Raw genomic sequence first — 23,595 nt, 5'->3', positions numbered from 1 at the left:
CAGCAGCAGCAGCAAGCCCTGGGTAAAGTGCTGGAGTGTTATTATTGCAGTCCTGGGCTGACCCAGCAGGGGGTACATGGGGGATTCTGGAGACCCTGTCCCTGCATCTGATGCTGCAGCAGGCTGCTGGTATGTGTGAACATACAGGTCTGAACCTCTGTGCCCGTGCATGAGTGTGCAGCACACGTGTGTTCCCGTGCGTGGGTGTGGGCGCACCGGTGTGTACATCGGTACTTGTTCACAGACGTGAGCACACATCTACACATTTGTGTGCATGCCACAGTGTGTGTGCATGTGAACACTAGCGTGTGCGGTGTGTGTGCCTGGCATGTGAGTAATGATCCTGCTCAGGCACTATGGGGACTCGGGGGACAGTTGAGGGACCAGACCCAGCCCAGCATGGACCCTGGGGCTAGGGCCTTGGTGTGGGGCTGTGGTGCCCCCTAGTGGCTGAGGCTGTGCAGTGCCGCTCTGTGGACACAAAGGTTCGATGGGGGTGGGGGAAGGTGTTGGGGGGCTGGACTGGCCTTGGGGCTCAGGTCCCCTGTGCTCCAGTCTAGCCCACAATGGTGGAGACTAAAAATTGCTGACACGCATCATATAAAATGAGTTTGGCCCTGCTTCCAAGCTGCGCATCAGGACTCCTGGGTTCTATCTCCAGTTCAGAGGGGAGGAGAGGGGAGGGGGGATGGGACTAGTGGTTAGAGCAGGGGTAGGTGTCAGGCCAAAAGTCCAGTTCCAAAATGGAATCAGGTAAAAATATGACCAGGGATCCCAACTGGGGCTGATTTCCCAGCGCACCAGGTTTCTGCATTTTTACTTCCACCATCGGCAGGGCCCTGACTGGCCATTGGCCCAGGATTGGCAGGACTGGGGCGGCTGGGGGTGTGTGCAGCTCAGTGACGGTTACCATCTGCCCATGGGGCCTCACCCTGTCTCTGCCTTCCAGGGCTCTGCATCGCCCTGTGCCTGTGGGGCACCGTGGTCCAGACTCCTGGCGTACAAGGTAAGACTGACTCCTCCTGGCTAACCTTCCCCAGTGCTCCCGGCTGCCCGGGCTCCGGCCTCCGCCCCCTCCGGCCCCTTTCCCTTGTGGGAGGAGAGCAGAGTCAGGGGTCTGGGGAGCAGGGAGCAGCCCCTTGGTGTGGGCGTCTTGGGGTGGGTTTACAGAGCACGGTGGGTGCGTGCAGGGGAGAGGAGAAGGCCCCTGTGTAGCCCTCCCCTTCCCTTCCCAGCCCCGTGGCCAGCAGAGAATAGACCCTGGGGCCCAGGGCTCTATACTGGGGGCTGGAGTGAGGGGCAGGTCCCCTTTGTAGCCAAGGGCCGGGTTATCGACCAGCCCAAATCAAACCCCTGATGGCTCAGACGTTAGAAGAGGCATTTGTAGGTGCCCCTCCCATAAAATCAGGCTGAACTGAAACCTGGGACCCACGTGCCCAGCTGGGGGGTGTTTGGGATCCAGACTCTGCACCCCGAGCCCAGCTCTGCTGCAAATCCCAAGCCCTGCAGCCGGCTTAGCTGCGCTGGGATCCTTCCCCTCACGCTGGTCAGAGGGATGGATCCCAGCGGAGCCCAAACACGGGGCAGCTAAAGGATCCAGGAGCCCCCATAGGCAGGTCACTATCCGCGTCATGGGAGGCAGCTCAGGATCCAAACTAGCCTCACGCACGATTCCGCTCTCAGTCAATCCAGAGCAGAGCCGGGCAGGGATTTCCCAAGGAACCATTTTTTGCCAGAAAATGCCAATTCGGTTCAGAGGAATTTTTGGTTTTATCTGGGAAAAAATTGCGCTGGGGGTAGGAGGGGCAGAGATGAAATAATTTTCAAAACGAACAATTCCCATTTTCTGGTTCGAAGCAAGGTTTGGGTTTGAAATTGATGCTAACGAGAGTAACGACGACAGCAACAAAAAGGACAAAAATTGGGTGAGCTCTGGCGGCTCTGCCTGTCTGTGCCAGGGGCACCCCGGGGAGCCAAGGCCTCCTGTGCAGCGGAGGCAGCTTGTGGCCAGGCGGTGGAGGCGTCGGAGCTGTTTGCCAGGCACCCAGGGATGAAAATCAGCAAATGGGGCGTGTGAAAGGAGTCAATCCCCCTGTGTGTGGGGGGGGTGGGGGAGCTGCTCTGCACTGGCTGACCCTGCCCAGCTGTTCCCGCCTGCAGGTACCACTGGGGACTGCAACAGCCATATGCTGTGCCCAGCAAACGCCAAGTGTGTGAACAGCACCCACTGCACCTGCCTGGATGGATACGAGCCACATGGGAATCGCTTCTTCACTGACACAACGGAGACCTGTGACGGTAACGGGGCTCCCACGTTGTCCTGTGGGGGCTGGGACAGAGCAGGGCATTAAGGGCCGGAGCAGCCAACTCCACTGACTCCAGGGCCTGCTGGGGGTGCTCAGCCCGGCTGGGGAATGGGGGGGGGCAGCAGCTCGGGTGAGGGCCGCCCTCCTGGGGATCGAACCGGGGCCTCCAGAGTGAGCAGCAGGAGCCAGGAGTGTTGGGCTCTGTGAATGGGGCACAGGGTGGGGGGGGGCCATCACACTGACCCGTCTGAATCCCAGCCTGGGCCCTAATCAGCCCCTGGGTGTCCAGGGGCAGAGGGGCCCCATGGGAGCAGAAGGGGGCAGCCCTGGCTATAATCCCCCCCCCCACCTGCAGGGATCCAAGAAGGGAGGGGGCAAAGGAGAAGCAGCTTGTCACCCGCCCCCAACATACAGGGGGAGTCTCCCCACCCTCCTGTCACATGGGGGATCTGGGTGTTTGTGGGGCTGAACCTCGCCTCCCACCCCATACCTGGGCTAGGAGACTCGGGGGGGGGGGGGAGGGGCTCTTTCTGACATTCCAGCAGCAGAAATGGCTAACTGAGGAGACTCAGGGCCCTGGTCGCCTGGATCCTGTTACCCAGCTCACACAGTGTGGGACCTGGAGGGTGATACAGGGAACGTCTCCCTGCCAGGACTGTACAGAGCGTCCCCTCTTGCATTACAGATATTAACGAGTGTCTTGGGCCGAGCCCACCAGACTGCGGACGCACCGCACAGTGCAACAACGTGCCTGGGAGTTACTCCTGCACCTGCATCGATGGCTACGAGCCCAGCTCTGGGAAAGCCAAGTTCACACACGCGAATGAGAACAGCTGCCAGGGTGAGCTCTCCCCTGGCCCCACCGCACCCTGCTCAGGCCCCCAGTCTGCCCCCTCCCTCAGGGCTGGGAGCAGAGCCTTTTCCAGCCCCACACTGGCAGGGAGCCCCCTGGGTGGGAGGGTGTTTCCTAGGGGGCCATTATGCCCCCGTAGGCAGCCAGGGTGGCCTGACCGGAGAAGGGGCCGGGGCGTTCCAGGCCCTTGTTTGCGACGTTCAGCCGGTAGTTAGAGCTTGTGTCAAGTCCCAGCCGGCCGTTCCCATGGAAACCGCCCGTTACACCCCCGTTTGGGGGGCACAGAGCACCAGGCCGTAGCACTGGGAGAACTCAGGAGCCGATTGGTTCAAACGCTTCCCCTGGCAGAGACCTCGCCCAGCCGTTCCTGCGCCAGTCCCAGGCCATGTGGGATCACCCCAGCCAGTGCCCTGGGGCGGGTCTAGGCACAAGAAGAAATCAGCGCCGCAGGGATCTCAGCCAGCGCCCCGGGGATTGTGCGGGGATAGCTGGTATCGGGAGCCGTGTGGAGAATCCCTAGGGCTTGGCCCCGGGGGGATTGATGGCGATCGCTGTTCTCTTTGGAAGCGCACTGATTATTCCAGTCCAGAGTGTCCAGACGGGGAGCGATTCCACAGGAGCTGTTACCCTCAATTTCCCCGTGTACTTAAGCCCCTAGAGACACCCAGCGCATGGCCCCCCTTCTCCAGCAGACAGAGCATCGGAGCTGGGGAAAGAGCTTTGGAGCAGTGGCTGTGCTGTGGCTGGATGTGTGTACAGCACCTGGCACCACGGGGCCCCGACTGTGGCACTACCCGCTATAAACATCCCAATCGCACCAGGACGGGATGGATAAGGACGCTGGAAGCTCCGTTCCCATCCTGCATGGATTCTTGGAAGCCTTCTGGGGCGGAACCCGATTGTACGTCGTTTCCAGAATAAAGCAGGTTCTGGAAACGCGGAGCTGCCTTGGTGCTGTCAGGAGAACCCGCAAGTGTCGCAGGGTCGAGTGGTGGAGGAGGCAGCAATTGGCAGGATGCAGCCGGTAGGTTCTGACAGGTTCAGTCTGCCCCGGGAGCAGCTCAGCCTCTGAAGAGGCAAAACCGTGGTGTAGGCCAGGCTGAGACACAAGTAAAGTGGCACTTGCACAGCACAGACGGGATCAGAGCTGGGGCCCATCTAGCCTGGTATCCCGGCTCCAATGGGCCAGAGCCAGATGCTGCAGAGGACGATGGAAGAGCCCTGCAGTGGCAGCCGGGGGATAATCTGCCCTCACGTCCTGGTCTCTAATACTCAGCTGGGCTGAAGCCCCACAGCAGGACGTTTTCTCTCTCTTCCCAAACATTTGTGCCCTTTAACTATGATCCCTCTGGCTGTTCTCATCATCCATAGGAATGTCCAGTCGCTCCTGGAATCTTGCTAAATTCTTGGCCTCAGTGACTCCTGTGGTGGGGAGTTCCACCGGCTAATCGCACATTGCGTGAAACAGCCTTTCCTTGGCTCCGTTCTGAATTTCCCCTCTTCTCACTTCCCTGACTGGCCCTTGCTCTCGTGTTATGAGGTGGGGAGAACAGAAGCTCCCCATCTCCCTTCCCTATCCCCGTCAGTCATTTATAGACTCTTAACACGTCCCCTCTGACGTTCACTCTAAGGTGACAGTCCCAGTCTTTTCAGTCTCTCTCCGCAGAGGGTTTTTCCAGGCCCCTGATCATTCTCATTGCCTGTCTCTGAACCCCTCTGGTTCTGCACTGTCCTGTGTTCAAGGGTGTGCCCAGGGCAGCTCGTGGGGTGCAGAGGAGGTCACCCCATTGACTGATATCCAGGCATTAGACCAGCCCTCATGTTATTTTCTATCCCCTTCCTCCAAAGTAGCTTCCCATTTGTCCCCACCAGGGGCGGGCGGCTCATTCAGGCATTGCCCTCTGCACTGATATTGCGGCACTGGGCATCGCCAGATCCGCTTGGGAGCTTTAGCAAGCAGCAGGCGCGTGTCCTGGCAGGGCTGCGTTTCCCTTCCCAGCTGAAGCGGCTCATTCCGGACAATAGCCACTTGCTCCCGTTCGCTGACCCAGTCACTGAACTCCTGGCTCTAACCAGTCCTGTCTCCCCAACGCACGGTGCATGTCGGATGCCTGGATTATCCCCCAGCAGCGTCCCCCAGTGCCCAAGGTCCAGCTCCTAGATCAGCCTGGCCTAGTGCTTTCTCCCTCCTTGCAGACATTGACGAGTGCCAGTGAAACGCCACAATCTGTGAGCCCCACGGGAACTGCATCAACATGCCAGGGCGTTACATGTGTAAATGCAGTTGGGGATTTGGGAAGAGTCAAAAGGATACGGCTAAGATCTGCACAGGTACAACAGGAACTGGAAACAGTCATGGCAAAGGCTTGTTTCTGGCTTGTCTGCAGTGTTGCTAACGTGTGGTGTTGCCTTAAAGCCCCACCTCCCGGAGTCACGTGATTCCACTTTTGGCTAAAATCAAATGGATTTTTTAAAAAAAAATCTTGTCATATTTAAACCAATCTCGTGACATTTTTGCAGCCTGGCTCACGGTTTGGGGTTTTTATTGATTGCTTGGTGCTGGCGATGCTGTTAATGCACCGTCACTGAGCTTACCCGGGATCTCTGACACTAACCAGCATTCATGGATGGGGAAACTAACCAGGTTGCTCTGAGGTCTCGCTCTTTCTCTGCGCCACACGTGGGCAAAGTGTCTGTTCTGATTCCCAACCTGTCTTACAAATTGGAAACTGAGCCCGGGGAGTGAAGGTCATCATGTCTCTTGCTGTGCTGCTTAATTCTACTGAGGCAGGAGCGTAGGGCACTGGGGATGTCATTAGAAGCGGCAGCATCCCCCCAAACCTGCAGCTGCAATCAGAGCCCAAGATGCTCTTTCATAGCAGAGCTTGAGGTGGGGGAAGGTCAGGTCTTTGCAAAGCAAACTGGGCGGAGGACTCTGTGTTGGACAATCTTTAATACAGCTTGGGCTCAAAAAGCCCATTCGTTTCTGGAACCCCATTAAGTGAACCTTCAGCAGCTGGTATCACAAAGGAATCAGCTTGGGTCATCAGGAGGAATCAAACCCAGGACTTGTCTGCTGAAAGCCCACAGCTCAGCTGCTGGAGCTAAGGGAGTAACTCCATTAGCCAGTCATTGTAGCAGGCTGTTATCTACTTATGGGAACCAGCCGCTAGACCAAGACAAACTTGCTCTCTCCTTGTTCTGTGGTTCAGCGGCATTCGCTAGAGGCTGGCACATACAAGCCCCCTCACAGGCATGGCGTAGGTCTGTTGCCTTCCAAGAGGTTTAACAATGGAGCAAAAGTTGAATTTCCTGCCAAAGGAACAAGGGATTTTTTTCCAGCCCTGATGCATTCCCGGCCGTGAGCCAGGAGACACAAAGCGCCTCTCAGTGAGGGGAGCAGAGGGTAGAACCCGCATGGTGAGGCAGGGGAGACACATTCTTGACCTTTTATGGCGGAAGCAAGTTGAAAGAGACAGGTCTAGTGGGTCAGGTGTGAGACTCTGAAGACTTGGGTTCTAGTCCCAGCTCTGTTCCTGCTACGTCTCCTTGGGCAATTCCCTGCCTCAGTTTTCTCTCCCACCTCTTGTCCATTTAGACTAGAAGCTCTTTATGGCCGTGTGTGTGCAGCGCTCTGGGTGCTGCCTTTATGCAAATAACGACCGAGGGGAAGGGGCGTAGCGGGAAATAGGAAAACGCTGTCATGGGAAAGAGAGGGGGTGGAGTCTGGGAAAGAGCTGCTGGAACTCAGCCCAAGGGAAGGATCCGTGAGTGCTCTGGACTCTCCCTGCTTGTTTGCTGATGTCCAGATGAAGGGGATTTTAGCCACAAGGATTTCTGTGAGAAGCAGAAGCGTTATGGATAAATATCGGGGAGAGCTTAGCTTTCTTCTGTGGCTCTGCCCCTACTTCCTCAGGAAGGATCACTACCCATCTGTCCCCAGGGATGGTGACTGATAAGCCACTGCTGATCTGAACACCACGGGGAGTCAGCAGAACAGCTCTGCATGCTGATCCAAGCCTGCAAACCGGCTGACCCTTCAATTGTTCGGGTGGATAAATGTCTGTGATTTTATTGGCTAACTGTTTGCTCTGAAAAGTTGTCACTGAGGTTGTACAATTTGTTGCCCATGGTCTTTCTCTGCTTCCTGATTGGACGGCTGAAATGTTGGGTTAATAAGCAGGCGAATGTTGAATTCCAGCACTTGTTCCTGGCTGGGATTTCCGGGAGAATCGGTCATGGCCATTTCTGCAGCAGGTCAACCGCTTCCCCCAACCCATGGGAATGATGGATGATGCACCTGTCGCCACCAACTCAGTGCTGCTGTATGTGAAATGGTCACAAAGTGGGGACCAGAACCCCTGTGGTGTAAATTGGTGCAGCACCACTGACTTCAAGGGGTTTTCATCCCTTCTCTGCTTCTCCATCTCTCATTGCCCCAGACAGGACTGCAGGCTCCCCAGGGGCTGACCAGAATGAGTGTGTCTCCACATGTACAAGCCAGGTCCCTAGGTAGAAAACCCCACTCCCTGCAAGGGGTGAGTGACCCCGCTGCACCATGGAGCCCCGACATCCCCTGTGTATCCCCCTCTGCCCAGCAGCTGGCGCTACCCGCGTTGGCAGCCTGGCGGGTGCACGTCCCTCCAGTGTTTGGCTAGATCACGGCAGGGCTCTCTGTGCCCTGGCAGGGCGGGGCCCGTCTATCAGATCAGACTCTCCACCATGGTGAAAGGCCCCAGGAACCGGCAAGGGCAGTAAAGTCCCCTCCATTTGGGGCCGGATTGGTGACCCGCTGGGTGATTACTCCGGCTGGGCCTATGCTGGGGGTCAGGCTGAGCTGGTCTCTTCTGGCTCTGGCTTCCACAGGCCGGATCGGCAGTGAGTGTCGAGCTGGCATCATCCGTCCGAGGGCTCGGTGGATTCACCCCACAGGGCCCTGGGCCTGGGGGTCACAGCAGGGTCCGGGAAAGGACGTTGGGCCGTTGCTCACTGCACGATGTTAGGAATAGGGGGATCCCCTGGATCCAGCTGGCTTCCAAACAACCCGTTTACCAGCCGTGCAGGGCCTGGCTGCATGTCGGGGTCTGTGGGCTTCTGGTTGTGCCCCGTGAGCACAACCAGAGAGCAAAGAAACTAGTTTAAAGGGACATCACCCAATTCCCCTGCACTCCCCAGGGTGCAGCCCACCCACCCATCTCCTAGTGCTCCAGGGAGGAGGGGCTGGGTGTATCCCGAGCGGAGGGACCCATTGGGCTGGGGTCTGTAATGCTGAGTGTGGCGCCCCCTTCTGGCAACTAGCTCCAGTTCAGCGCCCCCTTTCTTCTCTACCATTGCAGCTCCCGGAGTCGCGGCTGCCCCGTGTCTCGGCCATCCGGCCAGGTCACGCTGTGATCCCCATTCTGGGGGAGCCTTTCAAAGCCAGACCCCTCTCTCCTCTGCCTGCTAGCGAAACCCTTCCTCCGGGCTCCCAGCCCCCCCTCGGGGCTTCCTAGCCCCCCTCGCCTCAGGCCCCCACCACTGGGCCCAGCCCTCGGGCTGTAGAGAAGCCCCACCTGTCCCCTCCCAGGCGAGCTTCCTTCTAGCCAGCGCCCTGCACGCAGCCTGAGTCACTTCCCCTTTGCAGCTTAACTGGCTGATCGGGCCCCCCCCCCTAACCCCACTCTGTCAGGGCTGGTGCAGGGAGGGGATCGCAGGGTCCTGGTCTGGAAAAGGTTGGGCCCCCGATCTGGGGGGTGGGGGAGGGGTTGTGCCGCAGGGATTGGGGCCCTGCACGTAGCAGGGAAGAAAGGAGAATAGAATGGGGGGAGGGTAGATGGAGCAGACAGACTGACCGACAGACCACGTCCCCTGCAATGGGGGGGGATGTCTCCATGGTCATTTTCCCCTCGTGAGCCCCCAGCCGTGCTGTGTGTGACACCCCCCCACACACTTTCTCCTCTCAGACATCGACGAGTGTAACAAGACCCCAGATATCTGCAGCCCCAACGTCACGTGTATCAACACCATCGGGAGCTACTGGTGTGAGTGCCGGGCCGGCTACGTCCCCTCCAACAGGAACACGACCCTGTGCCAAGGTGGGTCCTGCCGCGGGGGGCATGGAGGGGACACCTGGGGGGCTGGGCAGGGTCTGGGGTTACACAGGCAGAGGTCTTGCCTCAGGGGGCAGTGAGCTGGGAACTGGTCTGGGACGGTGCACCAGCCCCCTGCCCCCCATGGACGGGGTCCCTCTGGGTCTCAGCCCTGGCCAGGGAGGGCTCAGCCTCCAGGCCCTCACCTCCCCCAGCCCAGCCTGTCCGTCCACTGGGGTGTTTCCGGTTGTCTCAGAGCCACAGGCACCAGCGAGCCCAGGTCTGGCTCTGGGAGCGGAGCAGGGCCAGGCCGGGGAGGGGTGAGCAGGGCAGCCAGGGGCCGGGCATCTCCCCCCCCAGCAGTGCCTGTATTCCTGCTGCACAGCTGGATTCTCTGCCCTGGGAAGAGGCAGCAGGGGGCGCACTCTGTGCCTAGGGTCCACTAGGGGCTCCCTGCTGGATTCTCCTCCCCGCCCCCCAAACACACCCCAGAACCATCCACAGCTGGGGGGAGAGGGCTGAGGGGAGATACGGCTGGGATGATTCCACAGCCCCCGCCCCACCCCACTGCGGCTCAGTCCCCCCAGGACGGGGTTCGGGAGGGATCCTTTCACAGAGATCGGTTTGTGGGCAGAGGATGGGCAGATGGGGGCCAAGTGAGGCAATTTGCCCCAGGCCCTGCAGGGGCCCCCCGCGAGAATTTTTTGGGGCCCCGGAGCAGGGTCCTTCACTCGCTCCGGGGGCCCCGGAAAACTGCCTAAGTGCGCCGAAGACCCGTGGCGGGGGGTCCTTCCACCCTTGGACCCGCCGCCGAAGTGCCAGGTCTTCGACAGCAATTCCCCCCGCCACCGAAGACCCCAGCCCCCCTGAATCCTCTGGGCGGCCCTGGCTGAATGTGTGTGTGTAGCGGGGGAGGGTCACTGCTCCCCCTGCTGGAGGGAATGAGTCCTGCTCTCTGTGTCTGGCTCTGGTGCATGCACCTACCCAGCCAGACCCCGCATTTCCCCCCGCCCATCTCTCACTCCTCCTCCCTTTCCATCCCCAGAGCTCATCTGCCCCCTGCTGCTGGATGATGACAGCTCTGCCAGAACCAAGGTGAGTGGGGCACAGACACCGGGAGACCTGATTCCCCTTTAGGACCACGTTGCTTTTCACTGATCTCGCCCCACAAGGATTCTGGGGCCAAACTCGCCCCTGGGCAAAGAGCCAGTGGCCAGTCCCTGGAGCCCCTGTAGTCCAGCCACAGCCCAGGCCTTTGCCCCTGGGGTGAGTCTCACCCTCCAGGATCAGCAGCATCAGGCTGCTGCAACACACCTCAGCTTGCAACCGCCGTCCCCCACCATCCCTTGCAAATGCCGTGCACCCCCTGGGGGAGAGACGGGGCATTGCCCACGCTCCCTCTGGCGCCTGGCTTCGGACCCGAGGGATCCTCTCGGGCTGGGGGGGTGGGGGCTGCAATTCTGTGATCTCTTTTCCTGAGCCAGGCCTGGGCCTTGTTTTGCAGAACCTCCTGGGCAGCTTCCAGGCACAGGTGGGAAGCCTCTGCCAGGTGATGCTGAAGGAGCTGAAGCAGATGAACTCTCAGAATGCCAAGGAAAAGCTGCAGGTGCCAAGCCAAAGTTCGGGGCCTTGCTGGGTTTGTTCTCGTAAGGGGGAGGAATCGCTGCTCCTACTCAGATCTAGTCCCAGGGCGATCTATAGAGATGAAGCGCCTGGAACAGGAGATAAATAAACAGTGTCACTGCCCAGAAATTCCCATGCCTGCCTCTCCAGTGGGCTCTGTGCCCAAGGAGCTGGCTCTCCTAGGTTCCTAGGCTAGACAGGACCATTGTGATCATCTAGTCTGACCTCCCAGGCAGCGATGTCAATGGCAGGAGAACTTGTCTTTCCTTTCAAGGGGATTGTGGGAAGGCAGTGGAGGACTAGCAATCTGGGAATGGGGGACACGGCATGGGCTCAGGCACTGTGACACCAACACCTCCCACGTTTGCTTGGCCAGGGCTTCTTGGACATTCTGGAGAAGCAGATAAATCTGGTCGGGCAGCAGGGTGAGAGCGTGGAGTGGAGACACCGGATCGCGACGGAGCTGATGGCCGTAGTGGAGAAGCTGCTGAGAACGCTGGGCCTGACTGTGCGTGATAGGATCAGCATCGCATCCCCCAACGGCACAGGTCAGCACCTGGCCACATGGCCCCAGTTGGGCCTTCATCACCCGCAGACTAAGCTCCCGCCCCACTCACCACAGTGCCCCCTGCTGGGAGATGGGAGCTCCTCCCCCCACAGCCAGTGCTCCCGCCCTGCTCCCCACAGCGCCCTCTGCTGGGAGGCGGAGCTCCCTCCCACATCCCCGTGCTCCCGCCCTGCTCCCCACAGCGCCCTCTGCTGGGATATGGGAGCTCCTCACTCAGCCCAGTGTTCCCGCTTCACTCCCCACAGTGCCCCCTGCTGGGAGATGGGAGCTCCCCCCGACAGCCAGTGCTCCCGCCCCATTCCCCACAGTGGCCCCTGCTGGAAGACAGGAGCTTCCCCACAGCCAGTCCTCCCGCCCTGCTCCCCACAGCACCCCTTGCTGGGAGAAGGGAGCTCCCCCTGACAGCCAGTGCTTTTGCCCCACTCCCCACAGCGCCCCCTCCTGGGAGAGGCTGGGACTGGAGTAGCTGGGAGTTCCCCCCACAGCCAGGAAAGCACCTTGCCTAGCTACAGGCGTCCTCTCCATGTTCTCTGGTGTGAGCCCTGGCTGGCATTGTGGTTGCAGAGCTGGGGCTGGCGGTCAGGCAGGCTGGGACCCAGAGCCAGGAGACCGTGACGCTGCAGCAGAGCAAGACACAGATGGAATTAAAGTGGGCCAGAGCCCCAGGACAGAAAAACGAAGGTATGTGGTCATCCCCTGTGCTGGGTGTGTATAGCGATGGGCACGGCCAGGGCATTGGGAGCAGCAGCACAGCGCCCCCTGGTGCCAGGCTGGGGTGTGTAGGGGGACAGGGCATGGTCAGGGCATTGGTGATGGCACCTACAGCAGCACAGCGCCCCCTAGCACCAGGCTGGGGTGTGTAGGGGGATGGGGTATGGCCAGGGCATTGGGGGTAGCACCCCCAGCAGCACAGCGCCCCCTGGCACCTGTCTGCCCCAGGGCCCCTTCTGCCCCCATTTCATCCATCTCCTCTGTCCCTCGCAGGCTTCACGCTGGCCGGGCTGCTGACATACCAGGGGATGAGCCCCATCCTGGATGGTGCTGGGCGGGTGGAGGCGCCCGAGTGGAATGAGATCGGCCGGACGGCGAAGTGGGCGCAGGAGCCGGGGCGGCCCAGCTACCGTGTGCTGTCTCCAGTGGTGTCGGCCTTCATCAGTGACCCAAACCCCCAGGCACTCGGCCTCTCCGTCAGCATCCGCTTCAGCCACCCAGTGCCGGTGAGCCCCTGGGCTGGGCATGGGGGGAGGAGAGCCTGGGCCACTGGGGGGCAGAACCTGGGCCCATCTCTAGTAACACTCTCCACCCTGGGCAACAGGTGAATCCACCTCCCACCCAGGGACAAACTGATGCTCTTTGCCCCCAGCCCAGCCCCTCGTACCCCCCCGACCTGCCCTCTCACGGCCTGGGGACACCAGCTCCAGCCAGCCCCCCACCCCGCTCCTGCCCCCCATGCACCAAGCGTCTCTCTGTGCCCAGGAGAACAAGACCAACCTGCGCCTCCTCTGCGCCTACTGGGAGCCTGGCAGCAGGCGCTGGGCCACCGACGGCTGCACCCTGCAGAAGTTGAACGCCACCATCACCCGCTGCCAGTGCAACCACCTGACCAGCTTCGCCGTGCTCATGGCCTTCTACGAGCTGGAGGTAGGTGCAGCCCTCGCTGGGGCCTCGGGGCTGGGCTGGTTCTGCTCATCCCCTCAATCCTCCCCTGTGGAGCAGGAGTCACTCCAGATTCCCCCTGGAGTAAACCCATTCCCCACCGGCAGGCAGGGCCCTGGATCTGATCAGGAGCACAAGCAGCCCCCCCTCCCCACAGGGGACAGGCAGACTCCCCAGGTAGCAAAAAGAACAGGAGGGCTTGTGGCACCTTAGAGAGTAACAAATTTATTTGAGCATAAGCTTTCGTGGGCTACAGCGACCAACATGCCTGGCTGGGAAGCTGTGGGGCAGCAGGGGCAGGGGGCTCACCCCATTGCATTGCAGGGCAGGGAGCATCCCCATCCCGATCGCACAGAGGCAGGGAGGGGTTAAATGCCTCACTCAGACAGACACAGGGAGGTGACATCAGAGCTGGGAACTGAACCCAGGAGTTCTGCCCCCAGCCCCCTCCTCTGACCCCTAGATCCTGCTCCCCTCCCAGAGCTGGTAGAACCCAGGAGTCCTGAGCTGCAGCACCGTAGCCACAAGCGCATCGGTCTGGTCTAAAAGCAGCTCCCTGCTGGGCAGGGGCTTCCTCCCGCCAGGCGGGGGCGCTCTGCTCTCTGCTACAGGGGAACAGCCCCGGCCCCTCGCACTTTCTGGCGCCCCCGTCCTGCAGGGATCGGTGCCAGGGACTCCCCCTTGGTGGGTGGTGACCCTAGAGCCCCCTCGGCTTCCCATGGCCCTGGGGCTGTGGGTCAGCCCCTCGGGGGTGGGGAAGGGCAGGCTGGGCAGCATCGAATCCATCTGGGCGGCTGGACTCAGCCAGACTCTGGTTCCCGCAGGCTGCCAGTGTTGCCACTAGGGGGCGCTCCCAGCCGCGGCGCAGAGCGAGGCCGACAGGCTAGTCCGGCTGTCCCCTAACGCCCGGCCTGGCTGCTGCCTTGGGGGGGGCGGGACCCTGACTAACCCCCTCACCGCACCCACCCCCGGCACAGGACTGGACCCTGGACGTCATCACCAAGGTGGGGCTGGTGATCTCGCTGCTGTGCCTGCTGCTGGCCATCGTCACCTTCCTCTTCTGCCGCGCCCTCAAGGGCCCCCGCACCACCATCCACCTGCACCTCTGCCTGGCGCTCTTCATCGCCTACACCGTCTTCCTCACCGGCACCTCCAGCACCGGCAACAGGGTACCCGGCTCTCCCCTCCCCCGCCAGCCTCGGGCCCCGCTCCCAACAGCACCCCCCCTCCTCTAACCTCCCCTCCAGCCAGCCTTGGGCCATGTTCCCCACAGCGCCCCCCACCCCAGACCACCACTCCAGCCAGCCTCAGGCCCCACTCGCGGCAGCGCCCCCCCCAGGCAGCTCCACCCCCCACCCAGCCGTGGGCCCCACACCCCACAGAGCCGTATGCTGGCAGCACCCCCAGCCAGCCTTGGGCCCCGCTCCCTGCACAGGCTGGGGCTGGAGAACCAGGAGCTACCCCCACAGCCAGTGTTCCTGCCTTGCTCCCCACAGTTCCCCCAGTGTCTGGGGCTTCAGTACCTGGGAGCTCCCGCACAGCCAGTGCTCCTGCCCCGCTCCCCACTGCGCCCCCTGCTGCCAGGGGCTGGGGCTGGAGGAGCCGGGAGCCCGGCCCTGACGTCCCACGTCCCGTTGGCTGCAGGTGGTGTGCCGCGTGGTGGCCGGGCTCCTGCACTATTTCTTCCTGGCCGCCTTCTGCTGGATGTGCCTGGAGGGCGCTGAGCTCTACCTGCTGGTGGTTCAGGTCTTCACCCCCCACGGCCTCAGGCGCCGCTACATGTTCCTGCTGGGCTACGGCGTGCCGGCCCTCATCGTGGGCGTCTCGGCCGCCACCTACAGCGAGGGCTACGGCACGGCGCGCCAGTGAGTCACCGGCCCGGGGGGGCAGGCCCAGTGCTCGCAGCCAGGGGCTCAAGGGGAACAGGGCCCCGTGCCCAGGCAGCACACGGGGGCAGGAGCGGCTCAGCCGGGCGGCCGCTGCCATCCGGGCCCACCAGGGGAGGGGAGGGTGGGACCCCATGGGGTGGGTGAGGCCAGCGTGAGGGAGGGGGGCACCTTCCTGCTGCTTGGGCCAGGGCCCCAGCCCAGGACACTTGAACAACACAGGGAAGCTCCCGGGCACCATGGGGCGGGGGGAGGGGAGGCTGGAAAGTCTCCATCCCCCACTCTGCCAGTGGGGAGGGACAGACCCCACCCTGCAGTGCCCCCTGCTGGCAGGTGAGTGACTGACCCGTGTCTGCCCCTCCCCCCACAGCTGCTGGCTCTCGCTGGAGAAGCAATTCATTTGGAGCTTCCTGGGGCCCGTCTGCATCATCATCTTGGTAAATCCCCTCCCCCAGCCCAGCCCCCTGCCAGCGCCTGGCCCCCTGGCCGGCCCCTGAGGGCCTGGCTGGCAGCTGCCCTCGCTTCTTTCCCCAGCCACCCAGCCCCCGCTCTGGGGCAGCTGGGCCCCTCGCTGCTTCCCCCACCCCAAGTCCCCATCCTCCAGGGGCCAAGCAGGGTCACTATGGGGAGTGGGGAACCCCTGGCCCAGGCAAGGGGCTGCCCCAGGGGCTGCACAGCTGGCAGATCCCATAGCCCCCACCCCCGGGACACAGCTGCCCCCCTCCCAACCTGCCTCTCCCCTGCCCCCGGCAGGTCAACGCCGTGATCTTCGTGGTCACTGTCTGGAAGCTGTCGCTGAAATTCGCTGACATCAACCCCAACATGAGCCAGCTGAAGAAGCTCAGGTAGCGGGCGCGGCCCCCGGGCAGCACAGACCCTGGCACTGCACTGCTGCCCTCCGTCGGGGTAGGGGGAGCTGTGGGGGGGGATTAGAGTAGCAAGAAGTCATCCCCCCATGTGTGGGGGGAGGAAGCCACATATGAGTGACATTTTCCCCCACTGCCTACTGGCTGGGGGGCGGAGTCGGGGGAGGTGGGGCTGTGCGCAGGAGACGTCAGTCACATGCGGGGGGGGGTTTCAGACACCAGGGGTGGGGCCCTAGGAGAGAAGGGGCGGTGGGGCAAACTCTCAAGGGGTGGGGCCCTGAGGAGGGAGGGGAGGGGAGCTGAGGCTGAGGGGCAGGGCCCCAAGGGGGGAGGGGAGGTGGGCCCTGGTGGAGGGGCGGGGCCATGTGACTGGTTCCCCTCCCCTGCAGGGTGCTCACCATCACGGCCATCGCCCAGCTCTGCGTCCTGGGCACCACCTGGATCTTCGGCATGTTCCAGTTCAACCAGCGCAGCCTGGTCGCCTCCTACATCTTCACCATCCTCAACAGCCTGCAGGGGCTCTTCATCTTCCTGCTGCACTGTCTGCTCAAGAAACAGGCCAGTCCCCCAGCCGGTGCTCAACCCCGCCCCAGCACCCTCCCCAGGCACCCCCAGCCGGTGCTCAACCCTCACCCCACAGCACCCCCCCGGGCCCCCCCCCAGCCAGCACTCATCTCCTGCCCCACAGCGCCCCACCCCTGCCCCACCCCAGGCTCCTTCCACAGCTGGCACTCAACCCCTGCCCCACAGCCCCCACTGGGAGCTCCCCTGTCACAGAGTGTGGGGGAGTCAGGGCCCCGCACCCCCCACTTCCTGCGATTCACCGTGACTCTCAGCCACCCAGTACAAGGGAAGGTTGATTAGCTGACAGGCTCGCAGGCCAAAACGGAGCTTGTAGGTACAGAGAACAGGACCCCTCAGGTCCATCTTGGGGGGCAGGGAGCTTAGACCCCAGCCCTGGGGCTCCCCCCATTTCCCCAGCCAGCTCCAAACTGAAACGCCCCAGCCCCTCCTCTGGCCTTTGTCTCTTTCCGGGCCAGGAGGTCACCTGATCTCTGTTCTCCAACACCTTCAGTTGGCACTTTGCAGGGGAGGGCCCAGGCCATCAGTTGCCAGGAGACAGGGTGTCGGCCATTCTCTGTGCAGACACCATCACACTGGCCCTCTCGGGCTCTGCACCAATCACACCCCCTTATCCCACCACCTAGAGACTTGGGAAATGCATCGGGGAAACTGAGGCACCCACACACTATTCAGAGAAAACATTAAGAACATTCCCACTTATCACACCCCCCACCAGCCAGCGCTCCTGCCCCACAGCGCCCCCCACTGGGAGCTCCCCCCAGTGCCCTCTGCTGGGAGGGGCTGGGGCTGGGGTAGCTGAGAGCTCCCCCCCTGCCCGGCCAGTTCTGGGCCCTTGTCTCCCTACAGCTGAGGCCCCACCCCCATGAGCTCCCCTGCGCCGTGGGGTGACCAGCCCTCTCCTCTCTCCTGCCAGGTGAGGGACGAGTACCGCAGGTGGCTGAGCTGCGGCAGCTTCAAAGGACCGGCCAAGTACTCCAAGTTCTCCAGCTCGACCACCACGCGGGTAAAGGGGGGGGCCGGACCAGGCCAGGCTCCACAACAGCGCAGGAGCCTTCTGCCCTGCAGCCCTTCTACCCCCCACCCCCCTCCCCTCCTGCTCCAGCCCCCATGGCCAAACCCCACCCAGCAAGTGCTCACTGCCTCCTGCCTGTGTTGGGGGGCGGGTTTAGAAGAGAAACGAGGCAGAGCTGGGCTGAAAAGGAATTAGAAACCAGAGAGGGGCTGGGAGCCCTGGGGTCTGTCCCCAGCTCTGCAGGGGGAAGGGGGATCTAGGAGCCAGGACCCCTGGGTCTGCCCCAGTTTGGGGGGGGGTGGCTGAGAGCCAGGACCCCATTTGTCATTTTGACTCACCATGAGGCAGCCTGGGGGGAGGGGACAGTGGGGATCGAATCCTGCTCTAACCTCCCCCCCCCACTTGCAACAGGGGCTGTAGCCGTCGCAGGAGTCAGGGTTGTAGCTCTCTTGCGCTCATCCCATTTCTGGACACCGCAGCTTTGCACATGAGAAAAGCCCGTGAGCAGAGACCCACCACACACCCGGCCCCCCATGCAGATGCTTCAACGGTTGCCCAGTAGAACCGTTACACTGCCCAGCCGCCCCCACCCGCTGGGCACTCACCAGCCCAGGCCTGCGCACTGCCAGCATCACCAGCAATAGCGACAGGCAGCAGGGCAGCCGCTCAGCTCCGACGCGACGTACTCTGGCCACAGGGGGCGCCTTTCCTTCGGTGCGAACGGGTCCCTGTCCCGCCTGCGGTACGATGCTGGGCCAGGCTGAGCACAGGCAGTGGAGATGAATCCAACCAGCAGTGATGAACCCTCCCCAGAGGACCCCGCCCCTCCCAGGGACTGCAGCATCAGCCACCGCCCTTGGCCGATGACGGTACAACACGGCCTGAGCTGAAGGAGGCAAGCGGCCCCAGCCTGCGGCGGCCCCCAGGGCTCAGCTGTCTGGGTCTCACTGGTGACACTTTTTTTTTTAAATGATCTTTTTAAAGTTATTAAAATATTGAGTTTTGTGACAAAAACAGCTGCTTCGAGGAGCCACATGTGTGGTGGCTGGAGAGAACCCAGGAGTCCTGACTCCCAGCCCCCACTGCTCTAACCCTCTAGATGACACGTTCTAAGGGCAGCTGGGCCCACGGTGATCCTCTGAGTCCAACTGAGACGATGCAGTTCTGGCGGGACCCAACTGAGAGTGCCAGTTCAGGACAAATCGCTTAAAACAGGGCAGTCACAGCCCAAGGCTGGGGTTTTTCCACCACTAAGGCAAACCAAACCAGCCAGACACAGAGGACTCTGGTCTCACCCCACTAGCTAACCCCAAGTCACCCAAGCAATTCCCTTAGACACTCCAGTCTCCCAGTATCACCACCAGTGCCACTTGTCCTGGGGATGAATGGTTATGAAAACCAACACCCCAATAAAGGAAAAAGGCTCTCCTGATCCCAAAGAATCAAGCCCCAGACCCAGGTCAATATACACATCAGATCTTACCCACAAATCACGCTGTTGACAGTCCTTTAGAATCTAAAATCTAAAGGTTTATTCATAAAAGGAAAAAGATAGAGATGAGAGCTAGAATTGGTTAAATGGAATCAATTACATGCAGTAATGGCAAAGTTCTTAGTTCAGGCTTGTAGCCGTGATAGAATAACTGCAGGTTCAATCAAGTCTCTGGAGTACATCCCCCGCTGGGATGGGTCATTCAGTCCTTTGTGTAGAGCTTCCATTTGTAGCAGAGTCCCTCCAGAGGTAAGAAGCAGGTTTGAAGACAAGATGGAGATGAGGCATCAGCCTTTTATAGTTTTTTCCAGGTGTAAGAACCTCTTTGTTCTTACTGTGGAAAATTACAGCAAAATGGAGTCTGGAGTCACATGGGCAAGTCCCTGCATACTTGGCTGAGTTACAAGCCTTCTCTCCATGTATCTGCCTTCTCTCCATGGGTCAACTGTATAGCTAATGGGTCATCAAACAGGCTAACTAACACCAACTTGTCTGGGATGTCTCCCAGAAGCACAGCACAAGTTTGAAATACAGACAGGATAGAGCCAATATTCATAACTTTAACTAAAAAATGACACATGCACATAGACAGCATAATCATAACCAGCAACCCAGAACCTGGTCTTAGACACCTTATATGACCCCCTGCATCTGACGAAGTGAGTATTCAGCCACGAAAGCTCACACTCCAAAACGTCTGTTAGTCTATAAGGTGCCACAGGACTCTTTGCTTTCTTTACATAAGATGTGTTGCCACTACAGGACCTTGGTTGCAACCATGTTTTATATGGTCCCAGATTATATCAATAATGTCACACCAACCAGCTGCAGACCAGGCCCCCGCCCTCCCTGGATTCACTCCTGCTCCATTGAGAGCAGAACGTCCTGGCTCCATTTGGAAAGGGCCAGGGCTGAGAATCCACCACACCCCGGGGAAGCTGTTCCAGGGTTAATTTACCCTCCCTCAGAGGTGAAAGTAAGCCAGTACGCCCTGGTACAGCGTAGCACAAGAGCCAGTTTGCTGTACTGGGGTGGCCCGGCCCCAGGCCCTTTAAATTGCCACCAGAGCAATTTAACTGCTGAAGCCCTTGGGTAGGGCTGCGGGGCTCTGAGGGCTATTTTAAAAATCTGGAGCTCCCGCTGCTTCTACCACCCTGGCCCTTTAAATAGCCACCTGAGCCCCACTCCCACTACTCCAGGGCTCCAGCAGCTCTTTAAAGGCTGGGGCGGTAGAAGCAGGAGCCTCAGGCCTTAAATAGCCCCTGGAGCCCAGGGGTAGCAGGGGGCTCCAGGGGCTATTTAAAGGGCCCAGGACTCCAGTTGTCTCTGCCGCCCTGATCCGTTAAATAGCTGCTAGAGCTCCGCCGCTTCCCCAGGTCTCCGGCGGATATTTACAGGGCCAGGGCGGTAGAAGCAGGGAAGCCCCAGGCCCTTTAAATAGCCCCGGGAGCCCGGGGCTACTGCTGCTGCCCGGGGAGAGGCGTGGCACTTACCTTAAAGGGTGGGCTGGGGCTGGCTCTGACTTTCTCGGCCCTGCCCCTTCCACCCGAGGCCGCGCCCCTTCAGGGGGCCAGAGCCGGATCCAGCATACCAGTAAGTCACTGGACTCATTTTCACCCCTGCCATCTCTGCCGATTTCCAGTGTGAGGGTCTCGCTTCCAGCCCTTTGGCTGCTAGACTGAAGAGCCCATGGTCACAGTCCCCATAGACTGACCGAGTCACCCGTTCCCCATGTCACAGACTCACAGATCGTGCCCACTCTTGGCCCCATGCAGTCCATGGGGGGTGCCCCTTTCAGTGAGACAGCCCTTTTCCCGGGGTTCCACCCTCCCTCGGAGTCAGGAGCCCCTCCATCTCCTGGAGCTGCACCTCCCTGAGCCTTAGCACGTCTGTCCCTCGCCATGGGCCCCTCAGGGACTCCACTGGCTCTGGACCCCCAGGGCCTCTGCCCCCAAAGGGGTTGACGCCACCCTGTTCTCTCGACTGGAGTGACTCTCTGCCAGCGTAAAACAGGAGGGTTTATTGAGCATCTGAACACAGCCTAGGAAACTCTCAGGGCCTCAGGCCTGGCCTCCCTCAGCACAGCACATCCAAGTCTCCCCTGCATCCCGGTGGGCTCCGCCTGCTCCCCCTCTCCAGCCCAGAGCCCCCCTGCTTCCCATCTGGGCATCCGATATCCCCGGCCCCAGGCCCCACCCAGTAGCGTAGCCAGATTCTAAGTGTAGGGAGAGCAAATATAAAAAAGCCCCCCCCCCCGGCTCCTCCTCTGGCCATGTCCCTCCAGCTCCTCCTCTGGCCATGCCCCCCCTGGCTCCTCCTCTGGCCACGCCCCCCGGCTCCTCCCATTCCCCCCCCCAGATTAAACCCGGGGCCTGGCTCAGGACTCCTGCGGGCTTCCCAGGGGTGCAGATACCCCCGTCCCCCCACGGTCCGGGGAGAGTCTTGCCCAGTGTGCTCTGCAGGTGTCCCCTTGCCGGGCTGCGCCGCCTGACCCCACCCATGGGGTCCCGTCCCCTCTGCCCCAGGCTCCTGCACCGTGCCAGGGCCCCCCGTCCAGCCAGCGCAGCCAGCGCCCCTGCCCTGCGGGCCTGGCCCCGGGGAGCCCCTCGCCTGGACCCCCAGTGCAAGGCACCAAACCTCTGCTGCTCACCTTCCGTCCTGCGCCACCGCCTGTCCACAGCCTGCTCCTGGTGCTTGGTGTGCTCCACGCAGGGCTCGCCAGCCAGGCGGCCATAAAGGCGCAGGGGCCCTTTCGCCTCCCCGCGCCTCCCCCGGCCCGCCGCATTAGCAAGGGGCGGGGAGCGCTTGGCCTCTGAGCCCTGAGCCACTGCAGGAGATGTTGAGGCCACGCTGAGTGTGGGGCGCGATGGCCAAGGAGCCGGCCCCTTCGCTCCTCCAGCCGCGCCTACCGCCCCCCCCATGGCTCCTCCGGCCGTGCAGCATTGGCCTGGCAGGCGCCGCTTTTTGAAAATGTGCTGAGGGGAAGCGGCTGCTTCCCCTGCACCCCGCTAGCTACACTCCTGGCCCCACCTCTGTCGATTATCTTCTCTCCAGGTAAACAGGGTTGCCTGGGCCTCCTCTCTTCTCCGCCTTCCTCTGGCTGGAACCAGCTGGTTTGGTCATGGGGTCCTCTCTTCGCAGCCCATTGTCCTCCCACTGGCCAGAACTGGCTGTGACTCCTGAGCTGGGTCTCCGGGTCAGCAGGTCACCAGTCGCTGGGGTGTCCCTCCTCCAGGCCATCGGCTGGGGTCCCAAGTTCCCTCTCCGGTCCGCTGTAACAACAAACTCCCTCTCCCCTCCCCTCGTTAAACCAGTAATACCCAGGGAAGCTGAGTCCCATGAAAAAAAACAAGAAAATCTCCCACTTCTCACACCCTGTCTCTTTGTTAATCCCATTGACAGGGCTGGCTCCAGGCACCAGCTAAAGAAGCAATACCAACGGGCGGCCAATACCAAGGGGCGGCTCTCCGGCTGCTATTGGGGCGGCACGTCCAGGTCTTCGGTGGCAGGTCCCTCAGTCCCTGTCAGAATGAAGGACCTGCTGCCGAATTGCCGCTGAAGAGTGGAGCGGCACGATCGCGCTGCCACAGCTTTTTTTTTTTTTTTCTGCTTGGGGCAGCAGAAAACCTGGAGCCGGCCCTGCCCATTGACCTCCTGGAGTCTGTCCTACAGGGCAGGTTTGTGAATCCTCACGGGCCTTCTGGCCTCTCTCCAATTTATCAGCATCTGTCTGGAAGTGGGGACACCAGAACTGGACACTAGTTAAGCGGCACTCAGACCAGTGCCAGATACAGAGTAAAATAACCTCCCTCCTCCTACCTGAGCTTCCCCTCTTCACGCATCCACTGCAAGTTATTTCATTCATAGCAATAGACAAACCCCCACACCACAATCTCATCTTTTTTTTTACTAAAATCTCCTGATTTGGGGGCTCCTGATTTTGGGGTTTGTCTCATTTGATCTCCTGGCGCTGTTAATGATCAGCTCCCACCGAGAGCAGAGAGAGCCTGACCCACCTGGCCTGTAGGGGGAGCTGTTTGCTTGGTGACGTATAATATCTGGTTATTATCAAGCCTTGGTGATTATTTCCCATTAGCCCTGGCTGTTGCAGGCGCACCGAAGTGGTTCAGGCTGATGGTGCCAGGCTCTCGCTCACTCACTCCTTGTGTCTCGTTCTCTCACTCTGGGTGCAACTTCCTCAGCCGGTGCCGGCCTTATCAATGCTGCTATTTCCAGCCTGCCCCACTTGTGCCCCACTTTTCCCCACCCGTGGCACCCATTGGCGCCATGAGAAAGAGGAACTGGCCTGGGCCACTGCAGGGGTACGAGGGTTTGAGGGAACAGGTTGTACTTCTAGGTTAAGTACAACTGTATAAACACATGATGCCACAAATGCATTTGTGTGACGACAACCGTGTAAGCTGCTGTAGCTACAGCTGTGCAAACACAATCTGCTGCAAGTGCAACTGGACAACTGTCAAGGTCTAGTGCAACAACCACGTAACTACAACCTTACAGGCACAAGCGGCTGCAAGGGCAACTAGAACCAGGGAAGTACGCTACACCACAACTACAACTGGGTAATGCCGGCAAGGCAGGCACACAATGGTGCAGCTGTACAAATGATACACTACAGATGCAACAGCTCCACTACAACTGTACAAAAGCACAATGCTGCAA

General features: G+C 60.7%; 1 protein-coding gene and 1 long non-coding RNA gene across 3 annotated transcripts in view; one reads left to right on the top strand and one right to left on the bottom strand.

Moving 5' to 3' along the window:
- Positions 1-17,942, top strand: part of LOC120391382 (adhesion G protein-coupled receptor E5-like) — a 1,047,477-nt gene extending 1,029,535 nt beyond the window's left edge. The window contains exons 5-19 of one of the 2 annotated variants that reach the window (XM_039515025.1): positions 2,992-3,147; positions 9,102-9,233; positions 10,273-10,322; positions 10,732-10,833; positions 11,227-11,398; positions 11,983-12,099; positions 12,403-12,635; positions 12,895-13,059; positions 14,052-14,243; positions 14,719-14,939; positions 15,331-15,397; positions 15,714-15,805; positions 16,216-16,384; positions 17,325-17,414; positions 17,835-17,942. In XM_039515025.1, coding sequence (XP_039370959.1) covers positions 2,992-3,147; positions 9,102-9,233; positions 10,273-10,322; positions 10,732-10,833; positions 11,227-11,398; positions 11,983-12,099; positions 12,403-12,635; positions 12,895-13,059; positions 14,052-14,243; positions 14,719-14,939; positions 15,331-15,397; positions 15,714-15,805; positions 16,216-16,384; positions 17,325-17,414; positions 17,835-17,843 — 1,967 coding nt within the window. In that variant the 3' untranslated portion in view covers positions 17,844-17,942. The remainder of the gene's footprint in view (positions 1-2,991; positions 3,148-9,101; positions 9,234-10,272; positions 10,323-10,731; positions 10,834-11,226; positions 11,399-11,982; positions 12,100-12,402; positions 12,636-12,894; positions 13,060-14,051; positions 14,244-14,718; positions 14,940-15,330; positions 15,398-15,713; positions 15,806-16,215; positions 16,385-17,324; positions 17,415-17,834) is intronic. The other variant, XM_039515024.1, reaches the window with a different exon arrangement.
- LOC120391433 overlaps positions 1-23,595 on the bottom strand; it is a 341,872-nt gene that overhangs the window by 48,172 nt on the left and 270,105 nt on the right. The gene's annotated exons all lie outside the window — the stretch shown is intronic.

This window comes from Mauremys reevesii, linkage group 25 (genome assembly GCF_016161935.1).
Source record: "Mauremys reevesii isolate NIE-2019 linkage group 25, ASM1616193v1, whole genome shotgun sequence".
In the NCBI taxonomy this organism is placed as follows: Eukaryota; Metazoa; Chordata; order Testudines; family Geoemydidae; genus Mauremys; species Mauremys reevesii.
The sequence above is the reverse complement of the archived record's forward strand: the minus strand, read 5'-3'. Positions and strand labels throughout refer to the sequence as shown.